Source organism: Diuraphis noxia, unplaced genomic scaffold (genome assembly GCF_037042655.1).
Source record: "Diuraphis noxia isolate RWA-SAM2 unplaced genomic scaffold, SU_Dnox_SAM2 contig0003, whole genome shotgun sequence".
NCBI classification, from domain to species: domain Eukaryota; kingdom Metazoa; phylum Arthropoda; class Insecta; order Hemiptera; family Aphididae; genus Diuraphis; species Diuraphis noxia.
Genome location: NW_028301713.1, coordinates 71,626,765 through 71,652,777, shown reverse-complemented (window position 1 = coordinate 71,652,777; position 26,013 = coordinate 71,626,765). Strand labels below are relative to the sequence as shown.

General features: G+C 30.4%; 2 protein-coding genes and 1 long non-coding RNA gene across 3 annotated transcripts; all 3 read left to right on the top strand.

The window, feature by feature from the left end:
• Positions 1-667: 667 nt before the first annotated feature.
• Positions 668-8,326, top strand: LOC149057726 (uncharacterized). Its single transcript, XR_016191150.1, has 4 exons — positions 668-873; positions 939-997; positions 4,533-4,919; positions 5,030-8,326. It is a non-coding gene; the product is annotated as an uncharacterized LOC149057726 (long non-coding RNA).
• Positions 8,327-9,765: 1,439 nt separating this feature from the next.
• LOC107164764 (uncharacterized) lies at positions 9,766-25,622 on the top strand. The gene is made up of 3 exons (XM_015512710.2): positions 9,766-10,172; positions 11,857-12,029; positions 24,621-25,622. The coding sequence occupies exons 1-3, from the start codon at positions 10,118-10,120 to the stop codon at positions 25,098-25,100; spliced, it is 708 nt and encodes a 235-aa protein (XP_015368196.2). The 5' UTR covers positions 9,766-10,117; the 3' UTR covers positions 25,101-25,622.
• On the top strand, positions 12,036-24,614 carry LOC149057725 (zinc finger MYM-type protein 1-like). The gene is made up of 2 exons (XM_089222618.1): positions 12,036-13,223; positions 13,522-24,614. The coding sequence occupies exon 2, from the start codon at positions 14,119-14,121 to the stop codon at positions 15,217-15,219; it is 1,101 nt and encodes a 366-aa protein (XP_089078744.1). The 5' UTR covers positions 12,036-13,223; positions 13,522-14,118; the 3' UTR covers positions 15,220-24,614.
• Positions 25,623-26,013: the final 391 nt, after the last annotated feature.

Below are 26,013 nucleotides of genomic sequence, written 5' to 3'. Positions count from 1 at the left end.
TTGCAAATTATATTGTAGTTCAAAATTCATAATATTGTTTGTATTTATATCTAAGGTTATAAAATTTAACACCAAGTTTTCCACAAATTTTGCTTCAAATAGCTATAGAGAAAATTTGAAGCGTCATTATAGGAAAAATGTTTTGAGCGTTCAAGTTTTAAGTTTTTATGAAATCGCGTAATGATAACAATTTATTTATCTTCAAACCAGGTATTCGTATATATAAGGTAATATGAATTATGATAACTACATGATAACTAGATAACTACATTAATTGATTAACCATGCCTTATGCAAAATGCGTCTTAATTGAAAAATAAAATATTTGTTTCAAAATAGAATATATGACAATATTTAAATATAATATATCCTAGACTGACAAATCATCTCCGTTCAGAATCGTTTTTCGTATACAATGATACCTATCAATGCATTCAAATTTAATCCCATCCATTACAGTAACCTACTGAACAGCAGAGCGACATCCACGACTCACCCGCTTTTTATACTTAATCACTGTAAAATCCTATGATACAAACACGCGATAATAATATACCACCACCGCACCCAACAGCGACAAAGAACCCCCACCCACCACAACCGAGCTCGGCGAACACTACAAAACACTTAGAATAATAAATTGTGTAGCGCACTAACGCGTTCATGATTCACATATGACTGGCGACTGCATACACCGCAACGCTTTGCCTCTTTTTCGAATATTTTATTATTAATTATTGCGATTATTCACTATTTCGTTAATAGTTATTAATGTTGTGTTTAATAATTAATTGTATAATTCTGCGTTATTTATATGCTATTAATGTATTTATACAAATTAATGCCGTATTATAAACCATATCATCTAATCAGGTAATCAATCAATTATATAATTATTTTATTATATTTTAATAGTAATAATTATTATTCTATAACAGGTAGATTGGCGGAAACGGGCGATGGCAGAATCGGTCATTTCAAATTTTGGCGGAAACAGGTAATTCCCTCGTAAATAATACGAAAAGAGGTACATTATTAATAATAAATAAAGAAATACCTACCAATACTTAAATTTAATTGAATTGTTATTTCAATTAATTAAACATAGCAAGTAAAAATGTACAGTGGGAAATGCCACTCGCCCACATACGAGCTAAATGCGCATCCCGTGCACTGGGCGTGCAGCTGCAGACCTCGATAATTTATATTATTATTATGTAAAAATATATATTATAATATTACATTTGAACATTGGTTCTTGGAACCTTTGTACTGATGCATAACCCCACGTCCTGGTGCTCACCAATTAATAATCTTTTATAGTCGTAGGTATGACCACATGATTTCGTATTTTCCTTATGTAAATGATTTCACACGAAATGCTTTCTTTCTTACAATTACAAAGTTGGTCGCACCCTACCCTAGCTTGGTTCGGCTGGTATCTAGTCGACCGTGAACTAGACAATGCGGGACGCTAGTCCTTAGCAATACTCTTGATTAGTAATATGTGGCAATATTGAATATAATATGTATAAATGTGTATAAATAAATAAATATGTATAAATGGCCAAAATCTGGAAATATTATATAATACACTTATTCAGACATTATTAATTATTATATGCTATATGAACCGAGAATCGATAGGCAAACATATAAGTATATTTTACTTCTTAATATAGGTAAGTATATTATTTATTAAGAGGACGCTACACCCGCATATGTTATCTCCATCTTACAAGTGCGTAACATAGCAAATTTTATGCTCAGCAGATCACGTTTATCTCCGTTTTTAGTTCCGTTAGTTTAAAATTAAGAGTGAATTCACCTCTTGTAAGAATTAAAGGTACCATTATTTTTGAAGGCTTCTCGTAGGCTTTTTATTATATTTTAATTTTAAAGCGAATTATGAGTATTTTAAGATATACAAACAATTCACAATTTTAAAATACACATAACTCGCCTTAAAATTAAAATATAATAAAAAGGCTATATTATGGTGAACCCTCAAAAATAATGTTACCTTTAATTTTTGTAAGAGGTCAATTTACTCTAAATTTTAAACTAACGGAGCTAAACGTGATCTGCTGAGCATAAATTTTGCTATGTTACGCACTTGTAAGACGGAGACAACGTATGCGGGTGTAGCGTCCTCTTAAGGTTCATCAATTTAAGTTTAGAGAGAATGGTTGCTTGTAACTACTTTTGTCAACTCATTATTATAAATTCTAAGTTTTAATTTAGTTTAATAAAATTGTTTATAATTCACACTATAGTTGTATATATAATAATTACTAAAAAGAATAACTATGCGTCTGTGCTTGTAAATAATATAAAAGATTACTTTTAACTTAAGAGTTAAGAGGATTAAAGGGTTGTAATGAGTGTGGAGTTTGGAAAAGAATTTGGTATAATGGGATTTGGTAATATACTAATATAGTATATCTATGTATTGATTAATGATGGCCAGGTAGATATTAATAATATAGTTCGGAGGTCAGCCTTATCGCATTAAATTTTCGATAAACATATTATTTTTAGGTATATACTTAATAAATATCAATAATTATAAATTTAGAACTATGACACTATTATTCTTTACCGAACGATATAACATAAAATCGCAATTTATATATTTTCATAAGAAAATATTTTATTGCTTCATGATGATAGATAAAAACTATTGTTTTTAAAGACAAACGAACGAATTAAGTTTTAGATTCTAAACGGAGCGAGGAATGTATTGATTTTATCATGTTATGTGTGTGTTTTTTTTTAAATTTTTTCTTGTGTCTGTCGTCACGTTTTGGGACGGTTTTACCAAAACCATGAATATTTTTTTTTGTTTCTGTCAACACGTTTTGGGGCAGTTAAAGTGCTTCGATTTTCGACTTCAGTACTTCGTTCGATCTGAAAGTGAATCTAATCGGTAATTTTTTTTAGGAGGGGAGGTTAAATGTAAAAAATTCTCAATATTTTTCTAAATAATCGGGATAAACAAACTAAAACTTGAGGGAAAAACGGGAAATTTTACGCACACTCATTTTTCGACAAAATCGATTTTGGTTTTTGATGTAACTTTAAAACAAATGACCATAGATACATGAAATTTTCACCTAATGTTTATATAAGTACATTCTATCCACCATGCAATTTTCAAAAATTTTTGACTTAAATTGAATTATTCATAGGCATATGCAATTTTCGATCATTATTAGTTTTTTTTTAAATTAATATCGATAAAAATTTATTTGTTGGGTAGAAAAGCTTGACAATTTTATACAAGGCTCCTAACATATTGTTATAATAGCAGTTGAAAAATAAAATAAATTCATAGTCACAAATTTTTTTATAAGCATTCAAATTTTGAATTTTGACAAAATACGTAAAAATCACAAAAATTCGCAAAATTGTTTTAAGCTAGAAAATCATAAAAAATTTTCTTTTTAAATCTAAGATTTGAAAATTGAATACAAGATTCCTTACAAATTTTTCAATCTACACAAAAAAAATGTCCACCGGAAATTCAAATTAAATTTTTATTAGCATTTGAATTTCAAATAATGACAAAAATTCTTCAAAATCATGAATATTTGCAAATTATTTTGTAGTTCAAAATTCATAATATTGTTTGTATTCATATCTAAGGTTAAAAAATTCAACACTACGTTTTCCATAAGTTTTTCTTCAAATAGCGTCATTATAGGAAAAATGTTTTGAGCGTTTGAGTTTTAAATTTTTATGAAATCGCGTAATGATAACGATTTATCCTCAAACCAGGTATATGTATATCTATGATAATAATATAAGGTATTATGAATTATGATAACTACATGCAATGTTTTTGGAAAAATTGATTGACCATGCCTTATGGAAAATGCGTCTTAATTGAAAAATAAAATATTTGTTTCAAAATAGAATATATGACAACATTTAAATATAATAGGTATATCCTAGACTGGCAAATCATCTCCGTTCGGAATTGTTTTTCGTATACAATGATACCTATCATTGCATTCGAATTTAATGTACCCTAGTCAGAGGTCCACCCCACCTCCTAATGTACAGCAGAGCGATACCCACTTTCCCGCTTTTTACGTATTATGTTTTAAATTTTTTATACATTATTATTTTAAGGTTTTATTTAATTTTATAAGTTTTTATTTTTATTCCCAACTTTTACCTTAAAGCTTCACAGTACTCTGTATTGTATACAGTGCAGTACCTACTGTGTTCAATGTGTGTCTAATGTCTATGTTAGCAGTGGTATTTGTGGGTGGCAAAAAGCATATACCAATGACATGACTTCGGTCCTGAGTCCTGACGTAAGCAATGATAATATGATCCATGTTATGTTTACAGTTAATAATACAACGAATGTTTTATAATGATATACTCACATATTATCATGATTGTAAATTTATTATTTTTATTCAATAAAATAAATAACGGTAAAGTTGCCGCATGCAGATAACCAACAAATTCATTTAATCACTGATGAAAGGAACGATTTGCTTTGTCTGGTCACGTAGGAACCCAGTCGTAGTTGTGACAATGTGTCGCCGGAGTCAAGGGATGGTTCAGTCAGGGTCTCTGTCGCCAAGGACTAAGACATATTTCTTTGGAAACGCAGAGACCTTTGATGGAGCCACCTGCAACTATGGCAGGCTTGACTAGATCGTTTCCTCTCATTAGTGCATGAGCACCATCCATGAGTGCATAAGCATCAGTCAAAGAAACAAGTGCAGGAGCACTGAAAAATACTTCGACATCAGACATTGCGAGTGACAGCTGGACCATTTCTTTTTTAAATCGAAATTTAACAGTGTTGTTTTCCTTTAATCTGAGTGTTTAATAAAAAAACCTTTATTTATCTTATTACGTCAACTGCGCATTCTTCAATCACAGCTGCGAATAAGGTAAGGTGAATGTCGCATGCGCATCAATATTCATATACTTATATAATTTTATACATTGTATTGTATTTATTAAATTGTTTATAATTTAATAATTAATATTTTATTATTAGGTGTACTTGATCATTCTCGAATTACGACCTCGGAACCTTCCGACGATCAGGAGGAAGGTAATTTCGCAAATCTAAATAACTTATAATATAAATCCGGCATTTATTCAAGACTTGTGTCACTTGTGTTTGCCTAACATTTACTTAAACACAATAACTACTATTAATAACAACCTATAGGCTATAGCCTATATTAATAATCTTGTTCGTATCAAATTTTTATATTTTTAGTAATTTTATCTATCGTACTTATTATAATTGTATTTAATTTATTTTTGCGTTATTACAGTTTTTAGTAAAGCATATTATTTTAGGATACCTATTGTAGTAATCTCATCATCCACAGGTGTCATTGACAAATGACAAGGAAAAGGTTGAAATGTAGCCAGTGTATAGACTGTGTATAGAGTATTAAAAGACTTCTTAGACTTGATATCTTTACTGTATTATTGCTTATTGAATGTTCTAATCAAACACATTGTCTAGGGTTACGAAATCCTAGTAATATTATAGGTACTATAATAATAGTGATAACATATTATAAATAATGTAAAATCATACATAGAACAACTTTTAAATTAGTTATGTGGATTTTCAAATATTTATACTTTACACACTCATAACTCATTTAAAAATTAAAATATCGTAAAAAATCAATGAAAGAACACAGATAATGTTCTTACCTAAAAATTTAATGATAGGTCAATTCACTCCTCTTAAAATAGCGCATACGTATAAAATATATATACATATATATAATAATATAACATAATATTTTAATACTTTTGTATTTGTAAATTGATAATCAAAAATCGTCAAACGCCCAACAACGAGTGTAGTTATTGTAGTGAACACGTCGCCTACAGATATCAGTATAGTCAAGGATGATGTTGGAAGGTGACTCTTGAATTAATTTTTCTGAATGACTAGAATAAATTCGGTTTGATTCGAATATTTTCTAAGTTCAGAATATTATTTTACGAGAATTTTCCTAGGTCCAATTTAATTAATTAAAGAACAGACTGGCGTGAAAGTGCTCTGGTTAGTCTGGTCAAGTCGCGTCTGAATACAGGCCGTTTCGGGGTCTCTTATATAGTGATAACCTCTACTCCCCATTGTCTACTTGCTCTTGTCGCTGTTCTCACGGATGTGGTGTAATTATCTAGACTGACGGAAATGTTACTCGCCCACATACAAGCCAAATGTGCATCCCGTGCAGCTGCAGGCCTTGATGATTTATATTATTATTAACATTAAAAATATATATTATTATATTATATATTTTGAACATTTGGTTCTTGGAACTTTTGTAATGATGCATAACCCTACGTCCTGTGCACCCTTATTAAGAACATTTTTATAGTCGTCTGCTCACATGATTTAGTATGTCCCTAATGTTAATGATTTCCACAAAATGCTTTCTCTCCTACAATTACAAAGTTGTTCGCACCCTACCCTAGCTTGGTTCGGCTGGTACCTAGTTGATCGTGAACTATATTATGCGGGACGCTAGTCCATAGCATTATCATCGAATACGTGAGTCATTATTGTGTAAAATATTATCAAAATTGCACAAATTGTAGACATTTATAGAAGATAAAACACATTAGATTTAAACACGCACGATTAACAGTCATATTGAAAATATCTATCTATTCGAAAATCGATGACGAAAAATCATAAAATACCTCACAACAATGTGTCATTATCGCCGGAGTGCCGGATATGTGTGTATTTTTTTTTTTAAACATACTGAAACATTATAAAATGTGCAAGCAAATATTTGTAGTTTACAAATGTTAATAAATTTATTCACACGATTAACACTTCACAGTTATATTTTGGTATGCATGAGATCTAAACATTTAAAAATTCCCTGAATCGGGCCGGGGAAAACTGGCAAAAGTACGTTGTGAGAATATTTAAGATGTATACATAGGTGTAGTAATGACGTAAGTATGGTATATATTATACATTTACTATAAATTTACTATATATTATATTAATAGTAGATTATATAATATATTTAAATATTTAAAAAAAATTTACTACTCGATTGGATGAGTTAATTCTATATGAAACGGTAAACAGTAACGATAAAAAGAAATGGCCAATGACCATTATACTATATGTAATATGTCTGTATGTAAATCGTTTTTAATTAAAATTCGAACATCTCAATTCTCGGAATCAGCAACGAAAGTACGCCGTAAGAATATTCTAATAATATTTAGCTTTAGCAAAGAAGAACTAAGAAGTAGAGCGTAGAACTATATAAGATACCTTCAAAACGGCCTGTATTCAGATTTGTGATTTAACCAAGTACCTTCATGCCAGTCTGTTTTTCTAAATTAATTATTTAGACTTAATTCAAGCAGAATAATATTTTGGAAATAGAAAATAAACGAGTAAGGTCGGCTATTTTCTAAAACCTTTGGAATATTTTACTGAAATAATTTATTAGACTTGTGCATGGACGCATGGTTGTAAAATTTACCACATGATATATTGATATGTGAGTGTTCTATATTACTTAAATAATAAACACATTTACACCAAGAATCAACGTTTCGACAAAGAGTCACCTAATCCCCACTCTAAATTCATGACTCTGTAGGCAACGAGATCACTACACTGTGAAACATGAACAATGTTAAAGGTTTATCAGAGTTGACTAAAAAAATAATACTGTTATTCTATACACATGTGTGTTGAATGACTTGAATGGATAAGCAACAATGAAACGCCCAATATACATATACTACTTGCAAATGTGTAGTGTATTTTTAAGTTGTACATAATATATAAAATATTATTATATTGTCTCCAACCTTTGGAAGATTTGAACCCTTAATAAAATATAGTAATGCTACAATGGCTTCTGTCAAGAACAATAATTACTCGTATTAGTCCCACATGGCCACATGTCACGGACATGTAACAATGCAAAAAAAAAAGATTACACACATACTCGTGCATTACATATAGAATGAAACAGAAATTACTAAAAATTGTAGTTATAATCAATATTTTAAAATTCATATTATATTCAGTCGAATGTTACTACTCCCTAACTCACTTCAAACATTAATTCACTGTCAACACATCTTTTCCACTCATATGCTTATTGTAATTAATAATTATGGTTACTGCAGATTGTATATTTTCATATGAATGTTAAAAATAAATAAATATTTTACTCAATAATTATTAGAATTTGTAAACACTTACGCTATATTTATAATATATTTTTTTTTCATTTTTATTTCTTTAACTGAAAATATTTGGTTTAAATTTAAAAATGGCAAATTTGTTAATCTGATTATAGGAACAATTTTTATGGTAAAAAAATGTATTTAAGTCAAGTAGCTTATTAAGTTGATTTATTAGAATTTTTTAAATATCATTATATTTTTACTGTAAATTTAATTAAAGTTTAGTTTAAATTAAATTAAAATTAAATTAAAAATTTATTTGAGTAGCGTCAATTTGGTTTGTCAAATATTTCTGTTACACCATATACATTGAATATACTGAAATACTTAAGTACATAAAAATCGTATTATTCTTTTTTTTTTGTAATTTTATATTAACAATAGATTCCAATAAAACTGATAATTTGACAACTTTTTGTGAATTTTAATGTTGTTACATATATTATATTAGGTAGGTATCTGTAAAAATGTTCGGCCTTAAAAGACGTTACTCTCGCATGTGTTGTTTTCGTCTTACAAGTGCGTTTCTTAGAACATTTTACGCTTAGCAGATCATGTTTAGTTCCGTTAGTTTAAAATTAAGAGTGAATTCACCTCTTATAAGAATTAAAGGTACCATTATTTTTGAAGGCTTCTCGTAGGCTTTTTATTATATTTTAATTTTAAAGCGAATTATGAGTATTTTAAGATATACAAACAATTCACAATTTTAAAATACACATAACTCGCTTTAAAATTAAAATATAATAAAAAGGCTATATTATGGTGAACCCTCAAAAATAAAGTTACCATTAATTTTTATAAGAGGTCAATTCACTCTAAATTTTAAACTAACCGAGCTAAACGTGATCTGCTGAGCATAAAATTTGGTACGCACTTGTAAGACAACATATGCGGGTAACGTCTTATTAATGGTTTAATGGTGTGTGTCGTCAAATTTTGATGAACGCCCGTTAATTTGGATTTAAATTGCGGTATCGCAGTCGTTGTGAAAAAATAATGGCTGAGAAACACTGTCCAACACATAATATAACATAATATATATAGTTAGGTAATGAGGTAATTGCAAAGGCATGTTCGAGAATTTTGGATTTAGGTGTTTAAATTTTTTTTAACATCATATAATCAATATAAATAAGAAATTAAAAAAAAAAAAAAATTATAAATTATACAATGAATATTTTTTGTAAAACATTTATTCAATTAAAATTATAGAACTGCAAAGTTAAATTTAACCAAATTTAGCAAAGACTACACAAAAATACAATACTTGAAAAAAGCTATTTCTAGTTTTTCAGAATAATATAATATCAATTTAATTTATCTATAACTAAAAGCTTACAGAAAAATAAGGATATGGGTTTCGAGTGAAACTGATCAGCGAATCGTGTAACACAATCTATATATTTTTTACAAAACCTTCTCGTTGTAATTCCCAGCATAAAAATCAGGTGGAGGTCCCGTCAAAATTGGCAGTTATACTTTAATCCGACACTGCAGTTGATGTTATTTGAGCAGCGGTAAGCACTCTATTGCGCAAGGCAGTCGAGACGCACGCGATCTCCGGCGGCGAAGGGCTGCGAGATGGATATCGATTTTCTCGCTATCTGGCAGACCTACAAACGGCGAGTGCATATGGAAACGAATATTGTTTTAGATTTAGTCAAAACAATATAACATAATTCGGCGACGATAGGAACGATGTAAAAAAATAAATGTTCTCACGTTTTTTCGCGGACGACAGTTGTACCTATACGAAACGTTTTCCCGAAAAAATAACTTACCCTGACTTGTATTTTTAATATTTTAGTTGAGTAATTGATAACGTTAGGAGTTTACGTTTACGTTTGGAGTGGACAAAACGCCATCATATGATATGGCATGGAAACTGTTGATAGTCGTTCACAATTTCATCGTATTGGCGCACTGCGGTGAGTATATATTATTATAAAATATTATACTACAATATGTAGGTATCATATACCGGGTGAAGCTTTTATCATCTAACAACCATAAAAAAAATAAATTGTTCATGCGGTGTCTAGTCGTTAAAAATAACATTAAAAAATATATATATACAGAGTGATTCTTTTAAGTGGGTGCACTAATTATCTCGAAAAGTATTTACTTTTTTCAAAATATTTTTTACATGGTTTCAAGTTGTTTAAAACCCAACGTTTTTATTAAAAAATTATATTTTTTATCCTTACCATTTTTTAAGTTTTTTACTTTTTTGAATGACAACATAGAATTTTAATTTCATATTCCTAAGCAGAATATTTTTCTAAGTATTTTGATTCTCAAAAATCGAATTTAGGACGAGTAGTTTATGAGTTATATGTATTTAAAGTTTAGACAAGCGGAGTAGTGGACAAACATATTGCGGGGTAACTCAGCCCGTACCACTCCACTCTGCCAATCTAAACTTTAAATACTTATAACTCAAAAACTACTATCCCTAAATTCGATTTTTATGAATCAAAATACTAAGGAAAATATTCTGCTTTGGAATATGAAATTAAAAATTTATGTTGTCATTCAAAAAAAGTAAAAACTTAAAAAATTATAAGGATAAAAAATATTTAAACATATAATTTTTTAATAAAAACGTTGGGTTTTTAACAACATGAAACCATGTAAAAAAATATTTTGAAAAAAGTAAATACTTTTCGAGATAATTAGTGTACATACCCACTTAAAAGAATCACCCTCTACATATATATTTTTTCAACGTTTTTTAAGCTTTTACTTTTTTGAATGAAGACATACAGTTTTAATTTCATATTCCAAAGCATATTATTCTTAGAAGTATTTCGATGCATAAAAATCAAATTTAGGACGAATAGCTTATGAATTATAAGTAGGTATCTATTAAAAGTTTAGATGAATGGAGTAGCTAGTGGAACAAAATTTATTTTGAGTGGTAACCACGTACTTCTTCGCACAATATGTATGATACCAGCTAGTGATACGTGTGATAATGTGATATTTTTTGTAAATATAGTATAATATATACATATTTTAATGTGTATGTATGTTATGCAATGTGCAATTAGGCGTATAAGCATGCGTAAATACAAATATTATAATTTAATTAATTGTTATGACAAACAAGAAATCGTGATTTATATTTTATACCTATACTATATAGATGACGACAGATATTCAATAGGTAGGTACCTAATGTAGGACCATCGATTTATTAGAGTAGGAAAGTACATTATTGCAACTGCTGATTACATAGATCAATCAATAAATCGATTTTATAATGAAGGCCATTTCTAATTCAACAAACAAATAGTTGATTTAACATTTATATAAATAATTATGTCTGAAAATGCTCAGAATTGTTGTCATTATACCAACCTAAAAAATATTTCTGTATGCACCATTGTCTGAAATTAATAGACATTAATAATGTCACATTATGATGTTATTTAATATTTCCTAGTCAATATCGTACACTGTCTAATTTGATTGGAAATATATTGTTATTGAACGTTAGTTCCTTAATTTACATCATTGCCGGTAATATATATTCATACCTATCAATATCAAAATATGTACCTATGATTATCATAAATGTTTACGTATATTTGTTTTTATTTGTCTTAGTGGACTGGTCGGGAAAAATCTATCAAACAAACGCTGCTTTGGAAAAAGAAAACCTAATGTTCTGTTACGAGTGCAATACCATGGTAAACGGGAAAAGCTGCAGTGATTTCACAGACAAGGACGAATATTTGAGATTCTCCACAAAATGTACGGGAGATAGAAAAACATGCATGGTAAACAACTATAATATAATTATATGATATTATAATGACCTTAAATTTTAAATCAATTGGATTATTCTGCAAGCTGTGTAAGACAAAATAATAAGACAGCATATTGTGTATGCTGCAGCTGATGTTAATCAATATAATTTGATGATACAATAGAACAATATAGGTTCACACCAATATTACATAATATATTAGGACTATAACAATAATATACGTAGTACAAAACTCGTGAGTATAGCCCTAAACAGACAATGAGACATGAGCACACCACGGTTATAACACCAGTCACACAAATAAACAAACGTTTATACCCTGTCGTGTACGGACTGGTAAGGAGGCTATAAAACCGTGACGAAAACCGGTCGATTAGTTCCATACAGCCAAGTCTCCACCGTCAAATTGTATAATTTAAGTACGGGTTTTGATATATAATTCCCAAAACGTCCCTGAGACGTCGTGTGTAACACAATGGAAAAAAAAAATCATACGGTTAAAGGGACTAAAAGAAGTCCGCAGACAAGAAAAAAAAAGTAAAAACCGTTCTAGTATTATAATATTTATTATTTTTGTTTATTGATTTTCACCGACATTTTGGCCTACAGTGAATAAATTGCATATAATCATATTTTAACAGATACCTAGTTTAAAAGACAATAGGTAGGCAAAGTAAAAATATAAAAACAACCAAAATTCGTCAAATTGGAAATTAGACGACAAAATATTAAGCAATAGTACTCATAGGCGTGCGCACGAGGGGGGCAGGGTGGGCAGCTGCCCCTCCTGCGGGCTAAATTTTATCTCCCAAATATAGTTTAAAAAAAAAACATTATAATTTAATTTTATATTACAATGAATACATTTTAAGCATTTATGGTGTACGATAATTTTGTGTTGTCAAAAGTCCAACTTTGTTAAAACCACAAGCGATACCGCGTTGATAATGTGTGTTAATAGATACGCGGTAATCACGGTCATGTTTATACCGTGGTGGTCAAGGTTTATAGATAATATTATCTATAAACCTTGCCGAAATCACGCCAATATATTCTATTATCAATTTTAATGTTCATTTGTTTTTAATTACGATAACGTGACTTTTTGATAGTATTAATCCAAGACCGTTGTATTAATATTTGATGTTTGATGAATTGGTGTTTGTCAAATTGTGAAACATGGACATTAGAAAATTTTTAGTTAGTAAGTATATAAATTATTTATTATTATTGAATGGCTTTTATGTCAGCTAATAGTAATTAGTAACATTGTAAAATATACATAGGTAATGCTATAATATGGTATATTATAAATACCTACTTAATACAAATTATATTATATAATAATATAGTTTTGTAAATTATTAAGTTTTAATTTGTTACAAGAACACTCATTAGTTTTTTATGTAAGTTCTGGATAGGTACAATAGGTACATACAATTTTACATTAGCCATTACTCATTAGATCCTTACTAAATTACATTTATTTATGCTTGTATCAGACAAAGCTGTTCCAAATCCAGATGATCTACCAGTTCCATTACATGAGGACAATATATCAAAACATTCAGAATACCCAATGCCTGAGGGAATTTCATCACTGATGAAAAATTCCAATGATTCATTAGGTATTTGTTTTATATTTTAAAATTGTGTGGTTATTTAAATAAATGTGTTGTGTTAACTGATTGGGTTTAATTTTTTATGTTATTTATTTTATTACATTATAAGCAATGTGTCTTACTAATATATAATATAGAAATGTTCACTATATACTTTTTGATTAAACATTCCTAAAAACTTAGGTAAGTATAGAATTTTATAAATATTTCAAATATGTAAGTAAAGTTAATGGACAATGGTGCTTGTAATAAGCTAGCATTTTTTTTTTGTTATGTAGTTAATAGTTATATGTTTTTTTTTTGTTTAGTTGCTTAATAGATATTTTTTGTTAGCTTTGTCGTGTTGTCAGATAATCAATATTAAATGTTTAGTTTTGTAAATTTTTTGTTTATTGTTATTATTTATTTATTACATATTAGTACAATTTTTTAAAGATAAAATCTCATTTATACCTATTGCCCATAGGTCATAATAAAATGGTCCCTGATATACATCCTGAAGATCCTAAAAATTCTATTCCTAAAAATCAGATTGAATTTAGACAAAGACTTTTAAAAGGCCCATTTCAACCTGTATTGGACATTTTTCCGAGAACCAGTTTTAGTGGCGTAAAACGTAGTTTTCAGAAGTCATGGTACCAACAGTTTACTTGGTTAGAGTATAGCCCAAAGGATGATTTAGCGTTTTGCTTCCCTTGTCGGATGTTTAGCGGATCAACGGGACTTAATATTGGACAATCAGAATTGGTATATTCAAAAATCGGATTTAAAAATTGGAAAGCCTCTACCTCCAAATTTAGTGCACATGAAAAATCCAAAAATCATTTAAATAGTTCAACATCACTGACAAATTTTTTAAATTCAAAGCCTATTGATGAAGTTATAGATGACCAGAGAAAAAATATTAACAGTGTGAAGGAATTAACTCGACAAAAAAATAGAGAGATTATGAGACGATTAATTGATATCACTGTTTGTTTAGGTATTGGTGGTAAGCCATTCCGAGGACATACAGAAAGTAAAAATGATGTTCATAAAGGTTTATTCTTAGATATAGTATGTCTCTTGCGTAAATATGATCCAATTTTTAATGAACATTTTTTATCAGGACCAAAAAATGCAATATATACAAGCAATCATATACAGAACGATCTAATTTCATCTATTAACCAGGTTATCAAAAGGCAATTAAAAGATGCAATACTTAATGAAAAAGTATCTTTAATAGCAGACGAGACGAGTGACATAGGCCACCACGAGCAATTGTCTATTGTGATACGTTATTTTAACAAACATACAAACTGTACTGTAGAACAATACTGGGAAACTATATTCAATAATATATTAAAAATGCTAAAAATATTTGTTACTATTCCTGTGACTAGTTGTTCTTGTGAAAGGGCATTCTCAAAATTAAGCTTAATTAAAACAAAATTACGTAGTACCATGCATCAAGATCGACTAGATGGACTACTCGCCATGTCAATTGAACAGGAATTAGCCTATAATATTAACATTGACGAAGTAATAGAACAATTTAAAATATTAATTCCTTCTGAAAGAAGAATGGTACTCTAAAGAAATAAAGAGGTAAGACTTACTTATTTATATTTCATATTAAATTTGTATACTAATACATTAAAAATAAACTTTGAAGTGTCAATTATTTTATTAAATTTGTAAATAATTAATGATATATAAAATAAAATACTGCCATTTCTAATATTGATTGAACTACCTAACTAATAACCAAAATAATATTCAATTATATATTATATAGTATATAACATACTATATAATTTATTATAGTATAATATTCACTACTGTATAATATAATAATATATAATAATGTGTAATATATTATACATTCTGCCCCCCCTGCCAGCAAGGTCTGCGCACGCCTATGATAGTACTTACTGCAGAACTACTATTCGATGCACTAAGAAAAGCTAAACGAAACGAATGTTACGGTGAAGTTATTAAGTCCTATTTATCCTACCTACAATTTATTACACATAATAGTCCAACTTAATGTATGAACCATGAGTAGTAAAATTAAATTGTTTTAATATTTTGATTCACGTTCGTTTTTTATATAAGTCATAGTGACAGAATTAAGATGATATTTTAATAGTAGCCACAGTATATTAATTTATATTTAGCGGGTGATTCCTAACCTATAACTTCATACATAAATTTTTAATATTGGTCCACATTTTAATGAACAAGATTCAATTTTAGAAGGTAAAAAACAATGTATTAAAGGAAAATAATAATAATTTGACAGGTAAAAATATCGCAATTTGATACTAAATTTAGAGCGTCTTCCAAACTTTTTGGTAAAGTTGGTAGATGTTTTCTACGTTCATAATATATCGACTTTCTTACTAAACTTATGTCATTGCCTCCTATCACTGTATTATTGTCTATGGATGACAATAATTCTTTGCATATTATTTTTCGCGGTGGTTCATGAATGTCATCAGAAGCCTTACGTTTACATTTTACTATACTCCATCTACATCTTCGGAACATTATTTGTATGCGTGATCGTTATACGCGCGACGTACGCCTGTACAATATAGTCATTAACTACGATAAAATTTCAATCGAATTGCTTATTATAATATTTTAAGAAATTAAAAAGAACGCAGTCAGTCTTTATATGATCCACATTCTCATTGATCATTAAAAAAAGTAAATTATTATTTTTAAATTGAGTCGAGAGAGGTGGTAAAACGAGTCCGAACGCAATAATTTATCGCTACCGTTGCAATGTGTCGAATATAATCCTGAGATGATGTGGTTCTGTAATCGTTTCCAGAAATGTGTAGCCCACATGTTTTGGTCTTCAATACTATAATATGTAATATGTGTATATAACTATTAACAATTATTAACTATACAGTCAAGTTAGTTTGTATAGACATCTGCAGCATCGCATATTATTATAAAATCGTATTTTATATAATGTCATTACTCATTGATTCAATAATACATTTATAAATCCATGATAATATATTATATTAATACCTATGTATACAGGCTATTGCCAAGTCCGACTGCAGAATATTCGCTTACACATATCGTCAAAGGATCGTGAGATTATAATATATATGATAATATTATTAATAATTAACCTTCAACTTCGGTACTTACGTGCACATGTCAACGGTATCGTCGACCAAAAATGAAAAGCATGATTTTTTCGCGTAAAACACTATTTACAGAATAAACTTTCACTCGTCGTAGTGGTCTGATTTAATAAATTTTTTTTTTACTACAAGGTGTTAAAGTTTTTCCTGTAAAACATGTTACTGAGCAAAAAACTGGTCACGTGCAGGCCATAGGCGTAGTGCGCAGACCTTTTTGACAGGGTGAGCCAAACCAATATGATTTTGATTTATATAGGTACTTATAGAGATACTTAAAGATATTTTATCAATTTAATTTTTTCAATGTATTTAATTAATGATTATCATGGAAAATTATAATTTGTAATTTTATTATTAAAGTAAAAATGTATCAGGTTACAATATGTGGCCCACCCCGTGCGCACGCCTCTTAATTATAAACTGTGATTCGGCCGATTCGGGCAAACAACACAATAAGTTACCAAAACCAACTAGTACCAAATTTAAACGACCTCGGGGAGACGATAATAATACAATTTAGAATAGAAAATTGATTAATATTGTAATAGGTAATATTGCGTAGGTATTGCTATGGACTAGCGTCCCGCATTGTCTAGTTCACGGTCAACTAGGTACCAGCCGAACCAAGATAGGGTAGGGTGCGACCAACTTTGTAATTATAAGAGAGAAAGCATTTCGTGGAAATCATTAACGTTAGGGCAACACGAAATCATGTGGTTAGACGACTATGAAAGATCGTTGATATAGGTGTGCACAGGATGTGGGGTTGGAGGATGCATCATTACAAAAGTTACAAGAAACAATGTCATAATGTAATATTATAATGTATATTTTTACATAATAATAATGTTAATAATAATATAAATTATCGAAGTCTGTAACCGCATGGGATACGCATTTAGCTCGTACGTGGGCGAGTGGCATTTCCGTCAATCTAGATAACTTTACCACATCCGTGAGAACAGCGACAAGAGCAAGTAGACTATGGGGAGTAGAGGGTAGCACTATATAAGCGGTGGAGTACGATTGCGCGCGTTTTACCTTTTTGGGCATACGATTGCGCGCGGTGCCGAATAACAAAGAACATGCTTTTGACTATTCAAAAGCGTACGATTGCGCGTAAAATTGGATGCGACGTTGCCAATTAATTATTAAAATTTAAAATTATTATTATAATTAAAAAAAATGTTAAAAAAATTTGTTATTTGTCGTATATCATGTTGTTATTGTATTTATTTCTAATAACATTTTAAACGTGACATCACGTGTCAATGAATCAGTCAAAAATAGTATAAAAAGTTACAAATAGTACAAATAGTTACAAAAAATAACAGATACTTTATATTCACACTTAGTCTACCTAAAAAGTTCGGATATTTACCATGCATTAACCTTTACCATAATCTGTATATTTGGCAACATTGCTTAGAAGCAAAAATAATTTAGCACGCGCAATCGTACACCTAAAAAGGTACCGTTGATAAGGACCGCGCGCAATCGTATTGCAGCCTATATAAGGGACCCCGAAACGGCCTGTATTCAGACGCGACTTGACCAGACTAGCCAGAGCACCTTCACGCCAGTCTGTTGTTTAATTTAATTCATTGGACTTAGAAAATTTCTTATAAACAATATTTTGAACTTAGAAAATATTCGAATCAAACCGAATTTATTCTATCATTCAGAATACTTAACTTACATTCAGCTTTCATGTTATAAATAAATATATGTTTTACCACAATAAATAAACAATTAATCTAATTAAGAAGAATTCTACGTTGTGTAATTAACTCAAGAGTCACCTTCCAAACATCATCCTTAACTACTGATACCTGTAGGCGACGTGATCACTACAGTATCGATAAACAAGATAACACAAAATTGGGTACTTATAATAATAATAATATCATAATATTACTGTGATGATGTTATTAGAAACTTTGACACTACTTTTTATCGATATCACAGCTAAACGGAATAGGTATACATACTCTCATACGAACAGTGATGGGTCGTGTGCCACGTCTTGGGGTCATCATGTGTATACGTAAATCATATTATTGGGAACAACACTCTTACAGGGAGGGACAGGAGAAGTAGAGGGTTGTTCTATACAGAAGAGCGCCGAATAGGCCATATGATAGGCAGCACGTGAATCGACAGAGCCAGGACGTGCACCTCCGCGCCAGTAGAACTCTTGAAATATTTAATTGGACTTGGAATCATATCTTGATCAGCGGTATTTTGGACTTGGAAAATAAATTAGTGAAATTATATTTATTCCTAAACACTGATAAATATTTGTTGATTCGAGTATTCAGTAATACTACATATAGATATTAGATATGTTTAGTTTAATTTTAACACACTACATTTTGAATAGGTATTGAAATACGTCAAATACGACAAATTAATCAATTAATTGGTCTAGGTACGCAATTTGTTACGACTCAATCTCATCAATTTTACTTATATCGCTACACTATTAATATTTACCTAAACTCTTAAATAAATAATAAAAATGTTATTGTATTGATTGTTGAATTAAAAACACACTTCTATTAAAATCAAAATACTTTAAATTCATCAGCATATTTCGACTTTATTAGGGGTAGGGAATAGTATCAATTTCATGTGATAACCTCACCTTCGCCCCTTCAAGTTAATTATTCGAAATTGCAATTGTTTGTTCGTTTGATAAAAAAATGAAACAACTATTAATATTGACCGAGAGATTTCTTTATAAACACATCTTTATAATTTGAATAATTGATTATTTTTATTGACTGTGATTAATTTTTTAGTAATCAAAAGCATAAAAAATTTATTCAGGACTACTAGAGTAAACGTGATTAGTTATCAATTTATTATGTACTGTTATAAATCATAAATATGTACGTAATAAAAATAATGTATAGTAGTGTGCACTGTTAATATTATTATTATTTATTATAATTTAAAATAAATTAATTCGATTAAAAAATTTGTAATAATATTTATCAATAAATTGGCAAGCATAACAGTAAAATATACGAAACATTCCGAGAAAAAATCGATTATATTCGAAGGTTAGGTAGTAGGTACTCATAATCGAATAGATACCTCGATATTTTAGACAAGCGTCCATGAAAACCACTAAACGTCAAACTTGTTTCTTGAGAGTTTTGAATATTACATCTTGAAGAATAAAATATTATAATATTATACTATCTTACGTTACCAGTAGTATATTTCGTTCTCCTTGACCCTTGTTCCCAAACGAGTTCAGTGTTCCAAGTAAAAATTATAGATTGTGCGTATTGTGCAACCTAGTTGCAACCTTAATTTTGAAGATATAGCCGCCAACAAACAATTTATTTAACTTCAGTATTGTAGTAAACCCAGTGGTGCCGAAGTGTTTAAAAAATACTATGACATCGTACATTCAGAGGCCCCTCTGGGGCCTGCCCCCACCCTAATTTTTTCACTACCAGGCCCCAGTACCTCTTGGTGGGCCCCCAGCTATAAAATCTACTATGACATATTATGTCATTGATAAATTAGGTGATCGGCGCCACTGAGTAAACCGACGGAGTCAATTTACTATTATATATATATTATGATTACAATCACCGATATTACTAACATACATTAGTGACAAATAACCCAAAGCCGATGCGCATCTTCGGTATCATAAAAAAAACACTTAGTTTTATTACTATTTCATATTTTCGTGGAAACATTATAATAAAACGGCAGAATCGTTTTATTATTTTCAATATTATATATCAATGCGCATCTTCAGTCGTGTGATTTAACTACCGCTGCGGATTTATTACAATTCGTAGAAATATTTGATAGTTACGAATGGGAAACGCTTTCAACTGCATTTGGCAACAACATCCACGACGGTACCTTTTGATCCACCTCCTTGTCTCTTACGTGTAACAATTTAGCCACTAAGTTTCTGCATAAATACAGGACTTGGTCCACAGCAGAATTAGAATTAGTTTGTGTCCCAACCAATGTAGAACTTAGTATAGTCGTTGAGCTTGTCCTCAACATCGCCGCTATACATAAGTTCATTCAATTTTTATTTAATTTTACATTACTAATTTCTCGGGCAGATACTTTACGTTCTGTCCTCAAATTGATATACTTTGTGTTTTTATTTTAGTAAATAATTAATAACTTTAAAGTTGTGTAAATTATAAACTTTACAATCGTCTCCTTTGAAAAACCTGACTGTCAATCTAACGTCGCTGAACTCAAATAATAGGCGTTAGTGAGGGATCACTACAGTGTTGTTTGACTTCTTCTTCAGCTTTTATAGGCCTTTAAGACACATCACTGCTCCACACAATCTCCTCCATTCGTCTCTCTTCAAGTATCCTGAAATTCTGGTTGGGCTCGTCTATCCACATTTTCTTCGGCCTGCCCAATTCGGTCTTGCTGCTTTCTGGTTTCAAGTTAAGCGCATCCTTTATTATGCCATTCGATCTCCATACGTGTCTAAGCCAGCTCATTTTCCTGCATTCAAGTGTTTGTATAATGTCCTCTTATGGATAAACGATGAAAAACGATTCTTATAATTTCTTATCTAACTTATTGGTGAATTTGATTACCAAATTATATGAATATTATTATTAAAATTTGAAAAATTATAGTTTTTTCTCAAGATCATTTTTAAGTAGTAGGTACTTGGTAGGTATATACAGTTGAGTCTCGATAATTTGAAGTAAATACTAGGTTCCTTTAAAATCACGCGGTAATTCGAACAAAAACAATGCATTTAAATACACTTGGTAATTCGAAATTGAATTGGCTATCGAACTATTGAGAACATTATACCTTTTTGGCCGAACGATTTAGAACACTTAAAAATAACAAAGAACTGCTATGTACTGGCGTCCCGCTAGAACACATAAAACCGCATATATATACGTAGATGTACCTAAGTGTCCCTGGGGCATTCGATTTCGCCAACCAGTTATGTTGTATAGGACCTCAATACTGCATAGGCGCCACTAGGGGGGGTGCTTGGGGGTGCTTCTGCACCCCCAACCTTTAAAATTTAGCACCCCCAGATCAAAAACAGCAAAAATGGAAAAATCATATGAAAAAGTTTTTTTTGTTTTACGTAAGGTTGTTATTGAATGAGATGTTGTTAATAAAATTACTTCATCAGAAATATTGGAAATATATTCCAATTCCACTAATAAAAGAAAAATAGTATTAGTATAAAATAGTATATTATATATTATGTATAATATTGTATATTATGTAAACATACTAACATAATATTATTACCTAACCTTTGAGATGATTGTGCCTCATGTAAGTGACTGCTAAAAATGTAGATTGTATAATTATTTTGACATCAGTTATTCGTCGTAGCCCCCAGGGGTCTGTTTCATCTACATAATTTTAGCACCCCCAGTGTTTGGCCTCTAGTTGCGCCTATGCTCAATAGCTGTGTCGAAGGCCAAACTCCCTAGACTTCTCGGAAATTCGGCATCGTAAAGGTTAACTCTACGATATGTTAAATATGAAAACCGAGATAAAATCGCAGTGTCGACATCGTTCAATTTAATTCTACGAAACGCTAAATATGAAATCGTAGTATAGACGGGCACACCTAAAGAGAGGATTAATGTCATCTGGTTAGTGGTTATTGAGATTACGTATCGCGAATAACCAGGATGTGGAGTGTGGACCGACCGGTCGCATGGGCGTGGGTAGCTGCGATATTAGAATAATACACGCGTACGCTTTTGCACGACTCGACCATGGACACATACTTATCTTATCAATAGGAGAGGAAACGCAGGGAGTAGGACTATATAGGAGAGCCAAGAATAGACCAAAAGCAGACGTGAGCCACCAGAGTCAGTGCAAGCACCTTCACGCCTGACACCAGTCCAGTTTAATTATTCGGACTTAGAATATTTTTGAATTAAATCATTATTGTTCAATAATAGTGTTTTATTCACATCATAGATAATCAAATAAATATCTAATAATTAATCACCAATCAAGTTGTTATACTTATTTCACTCAATCCATCACCTCAACACAAGTCGTTCGTCTTCCTGTATGCTGGGACGCTACAGAACTTACCGCTGACCCCAGAAAAACCCAAAAAAGGATACGATTGAAAGCGAATTTACGTGCAACGTTGCCAGATCATTTATTATTTATCATTTAACAAATATTCTTGAAGAAAATCATATGTAATATAAATATGTTTAAAAATGAAAAAAATGTAGAATTTTAAGAATATGTATTATATATGTAAAAAAAGTAAAACATGTAGAATATTATAAAAATATGTATAAAAAATTAAAAAATATGTTATGAGTTTTAGAGTTTATGACAAATGAGTTACCTATGAATTAGTTAAAGCGGGATTATAGCATAATCCAACAAACTCTAGGTATTTTAATAAATTATTAGAACTTTTATTTGCTACATACCATATACATTCATTATGAATATTAATTAATTTTTCCTTTTATTGCCCTGTTCCATTGTTGCTATTTTTAACCGACTATAATACGAATACTTCGTTGACGTTTATGCGACGACTAAAACGCCTATTAAGTCATTCTCTCGTATATCTGGTTTAAAAGTTACAAATAACAACAGTTAATTCGATAAACGTCCGATAAATATTAAAAATCAACTGTATTAATCGTTTAGTCAAAAATGAAAAAGGTATAACGTTCGATAGTTGATTATCGTGCTCAAATTATTGTTCGATTAAATTTGGCAACGTTGGAAATAAAATAAAAATATCGAGCGTTCTCAATCGTGTTACCAAAAATAACGTTCTCAATCGTATTTTACCGATTAAATTTTAGAAAAACTTGCCAATTCGAAGTCTCATTCGCTCAATTCTCAGAAATTCGAAGTACATTCACCAAATGTATTTTATCTGTATTCATATAATCTTTTTATTAGGTAATAATTTACTATACAATCGTGTAGAAATTTAGATTATTATATAAATATTATTATACATCGATAACTATGGAATATTATCGTAAGAACCTTATCGGTTTATTTCTTAATCGTCTCTAATCGTAATTTAACTCGTCGAGTTAAAAAAATAATAATCTTTTATAATAATAATAAATAATTAAAGATGTTAATATAAATAATAAATAACTCTAATATAGTAATAATATGTATCACTTAATTTACTGAAATAATTAATATGTATGTACAATAATAAAAAATTAAATTTTTTTCTTAACTTCCTATAATTCGAATTTTTTGCCCTCTAGTTATTTCGAACTCTCGGTAATTCGAAGTTTTTCAACAGTCCCGTCAATTTCGAATTATCGAGAGTCGACTGTAGGTACTTATAATTTTCAGTTTTAGTCCCACAAATGTATCAACTAGATGCATTTTTCTGCCAATAAACTTCTTCGGAGTTGGTGATCACAGCATTTTGTCTATTAGAAAAAAGTGTTTTCTGACACAACAATAAAAAACACACACCCATCATCATTAAGTCCATATTTTCCACTGTTGAATGTTAGAATCTAAAATCACTAGGTGGTAAGTATAGGTAATTAGATTAGTCTTACAGCGATAATCATAATATTCATAATATAAGCAAGTGCTTCATACTAAACGAGCATTTTTTTTTTCTCAAAATATAATACTCATAATCATAACTGATAAAAAATGTGCTGTAGCAAGTTTGGTGCTGTGGTTACTGATGGTTTTGCGTCTTATCCAGCGCCATCGGTATTCATCTAATATGTATAAAAAAATAAAATATATTGCACATGCTTATTGAAATCTAAATAATAGTCGCGGCGACGGTGTCCACAGGTGAAGCGATATTCGTACACGACGAGTAACGAGAGCACCACTTCCAGCCAACAGCTCTGGTCACTGGAACGCAACTGTTCGGGCAAATGCGAAGACGGGTGCATCGTGATCGGCGAACGGATCAAGATCTACGCGTGTCAAGCGTGCTGCGAGTCACCGCTGTGCAACGTGTCCAACGGATCCGACCGTAGGTCATCGACTCCGCCGTTTGTCGTTTGTCTTGCGTTTTTGTCGTTGCTCTTGACTACGGTCGTCGATCAGCTGCAGTTGCCGCCGCCGAAAAGACCTCCGCCGCCGTCCCCAAAATTCTTTTCCACTTTCGCGTCACCCTTCTCGTCCGGTCCCTTCCACTTGCCATCAGACACTATTAGGTTGACCACAAAAATCAATAAATATTTTGTATTTTTATCACCGATCCATCACCTGTTCACCTCACGGTTTGTCGCTCTCGAAACATCATCGGTACGTTTTTTTCCCTAAAAACAATAAACATCTATTATATAAATACGTCGTACTTTTAGGTTATCGTATAAAAATATTTTTGAAAATAATAGTAGGTAGGTATTACTTACTCGGATATAGATACGTATATAATACCCACAATCATATTATTATGCAATACCTACGTCCTACATGTACTTATTACCTACCTACTAGAAAACATCAGAGGGGCCGAAAAAACACGAAACTCGTTGACAAAATAGGTACCGATGAGTGACGAACGATGATCCAACTCCGTAAAGGCGTAAACCAATTTATACTTTTAACTAATTAATATCGAAATATTATCGTATTGAATAAGCATACCCATTATTATATTATATCACATGACACGAATCATAATATGTAAAACACATTTTCAACGTACCTATCTGTATTACATTATTAATTATTATATTGCATGATTTTGATAAATATTTTTTGATTTATTACTGTGCTAACTACAATATTATTGATACCAATCTACTTTTTACATAATAATATATAATATGATAAACAATATTTTCTCGTACTTTATTTTTGAAAACCAACCATTTTTGACTTTTGTTTCCTTTAAAAATGTTTTGCGGTTCCGTAGTTATTTGGCATTTACCTAATGCCACTATCTACAGGGTCATTTTTTAAATACGTTCACCCCCATTTTTCCCTTTAATAGTACTCACATTTATTCAAATTCTATTTTTATAATTTTTAAGTAGACTTAAAGACCATATTTTCTAATTTCTAATATATCTTGTAGGTACTACTTAAGAAGTACCTATCCTGTGGCAATAGGTACAGTCGTACAGACTTCTATTTTAAAAATGAGAACGCCTATTTTTAACTGAAAATTATTTAGCGGATAATTTTTTTTAAAAATGTTGATGTATCTAAATCAAAATTCAAATGAGTA

Bases quoted from the DNA above. Each gene is read 5' to 3' on its own strand.
- LOC107164764 (XM_015512710.2), top strand. From the start codon at position 10,118: ATGGCATGGAAACTGTTGATAGTCGTTCACAATTTCATCGTATTGGCG. The intron at 10,173-11,856 runs GTGAGTATATAT...TATTTGTCTTAG, and splicing joins CATCGTATTGGCGCACTGCG to TGGACTGGTCGGGAAAAATC. The intron at 12,030-24,620 runs GTAAACAACTAT...CGGTGTCCACAG, and splicing joins GAGATAGAAAAACATGCATG to GTGAAGCGATATTCGTACAC.
- LOC149057725 (XM_089222618.1), top strand. From the start codon at position 14,119: ATGGTCCCTGATATACATCCTGAAGATCCTAAAAATTCTATTCCTAAA.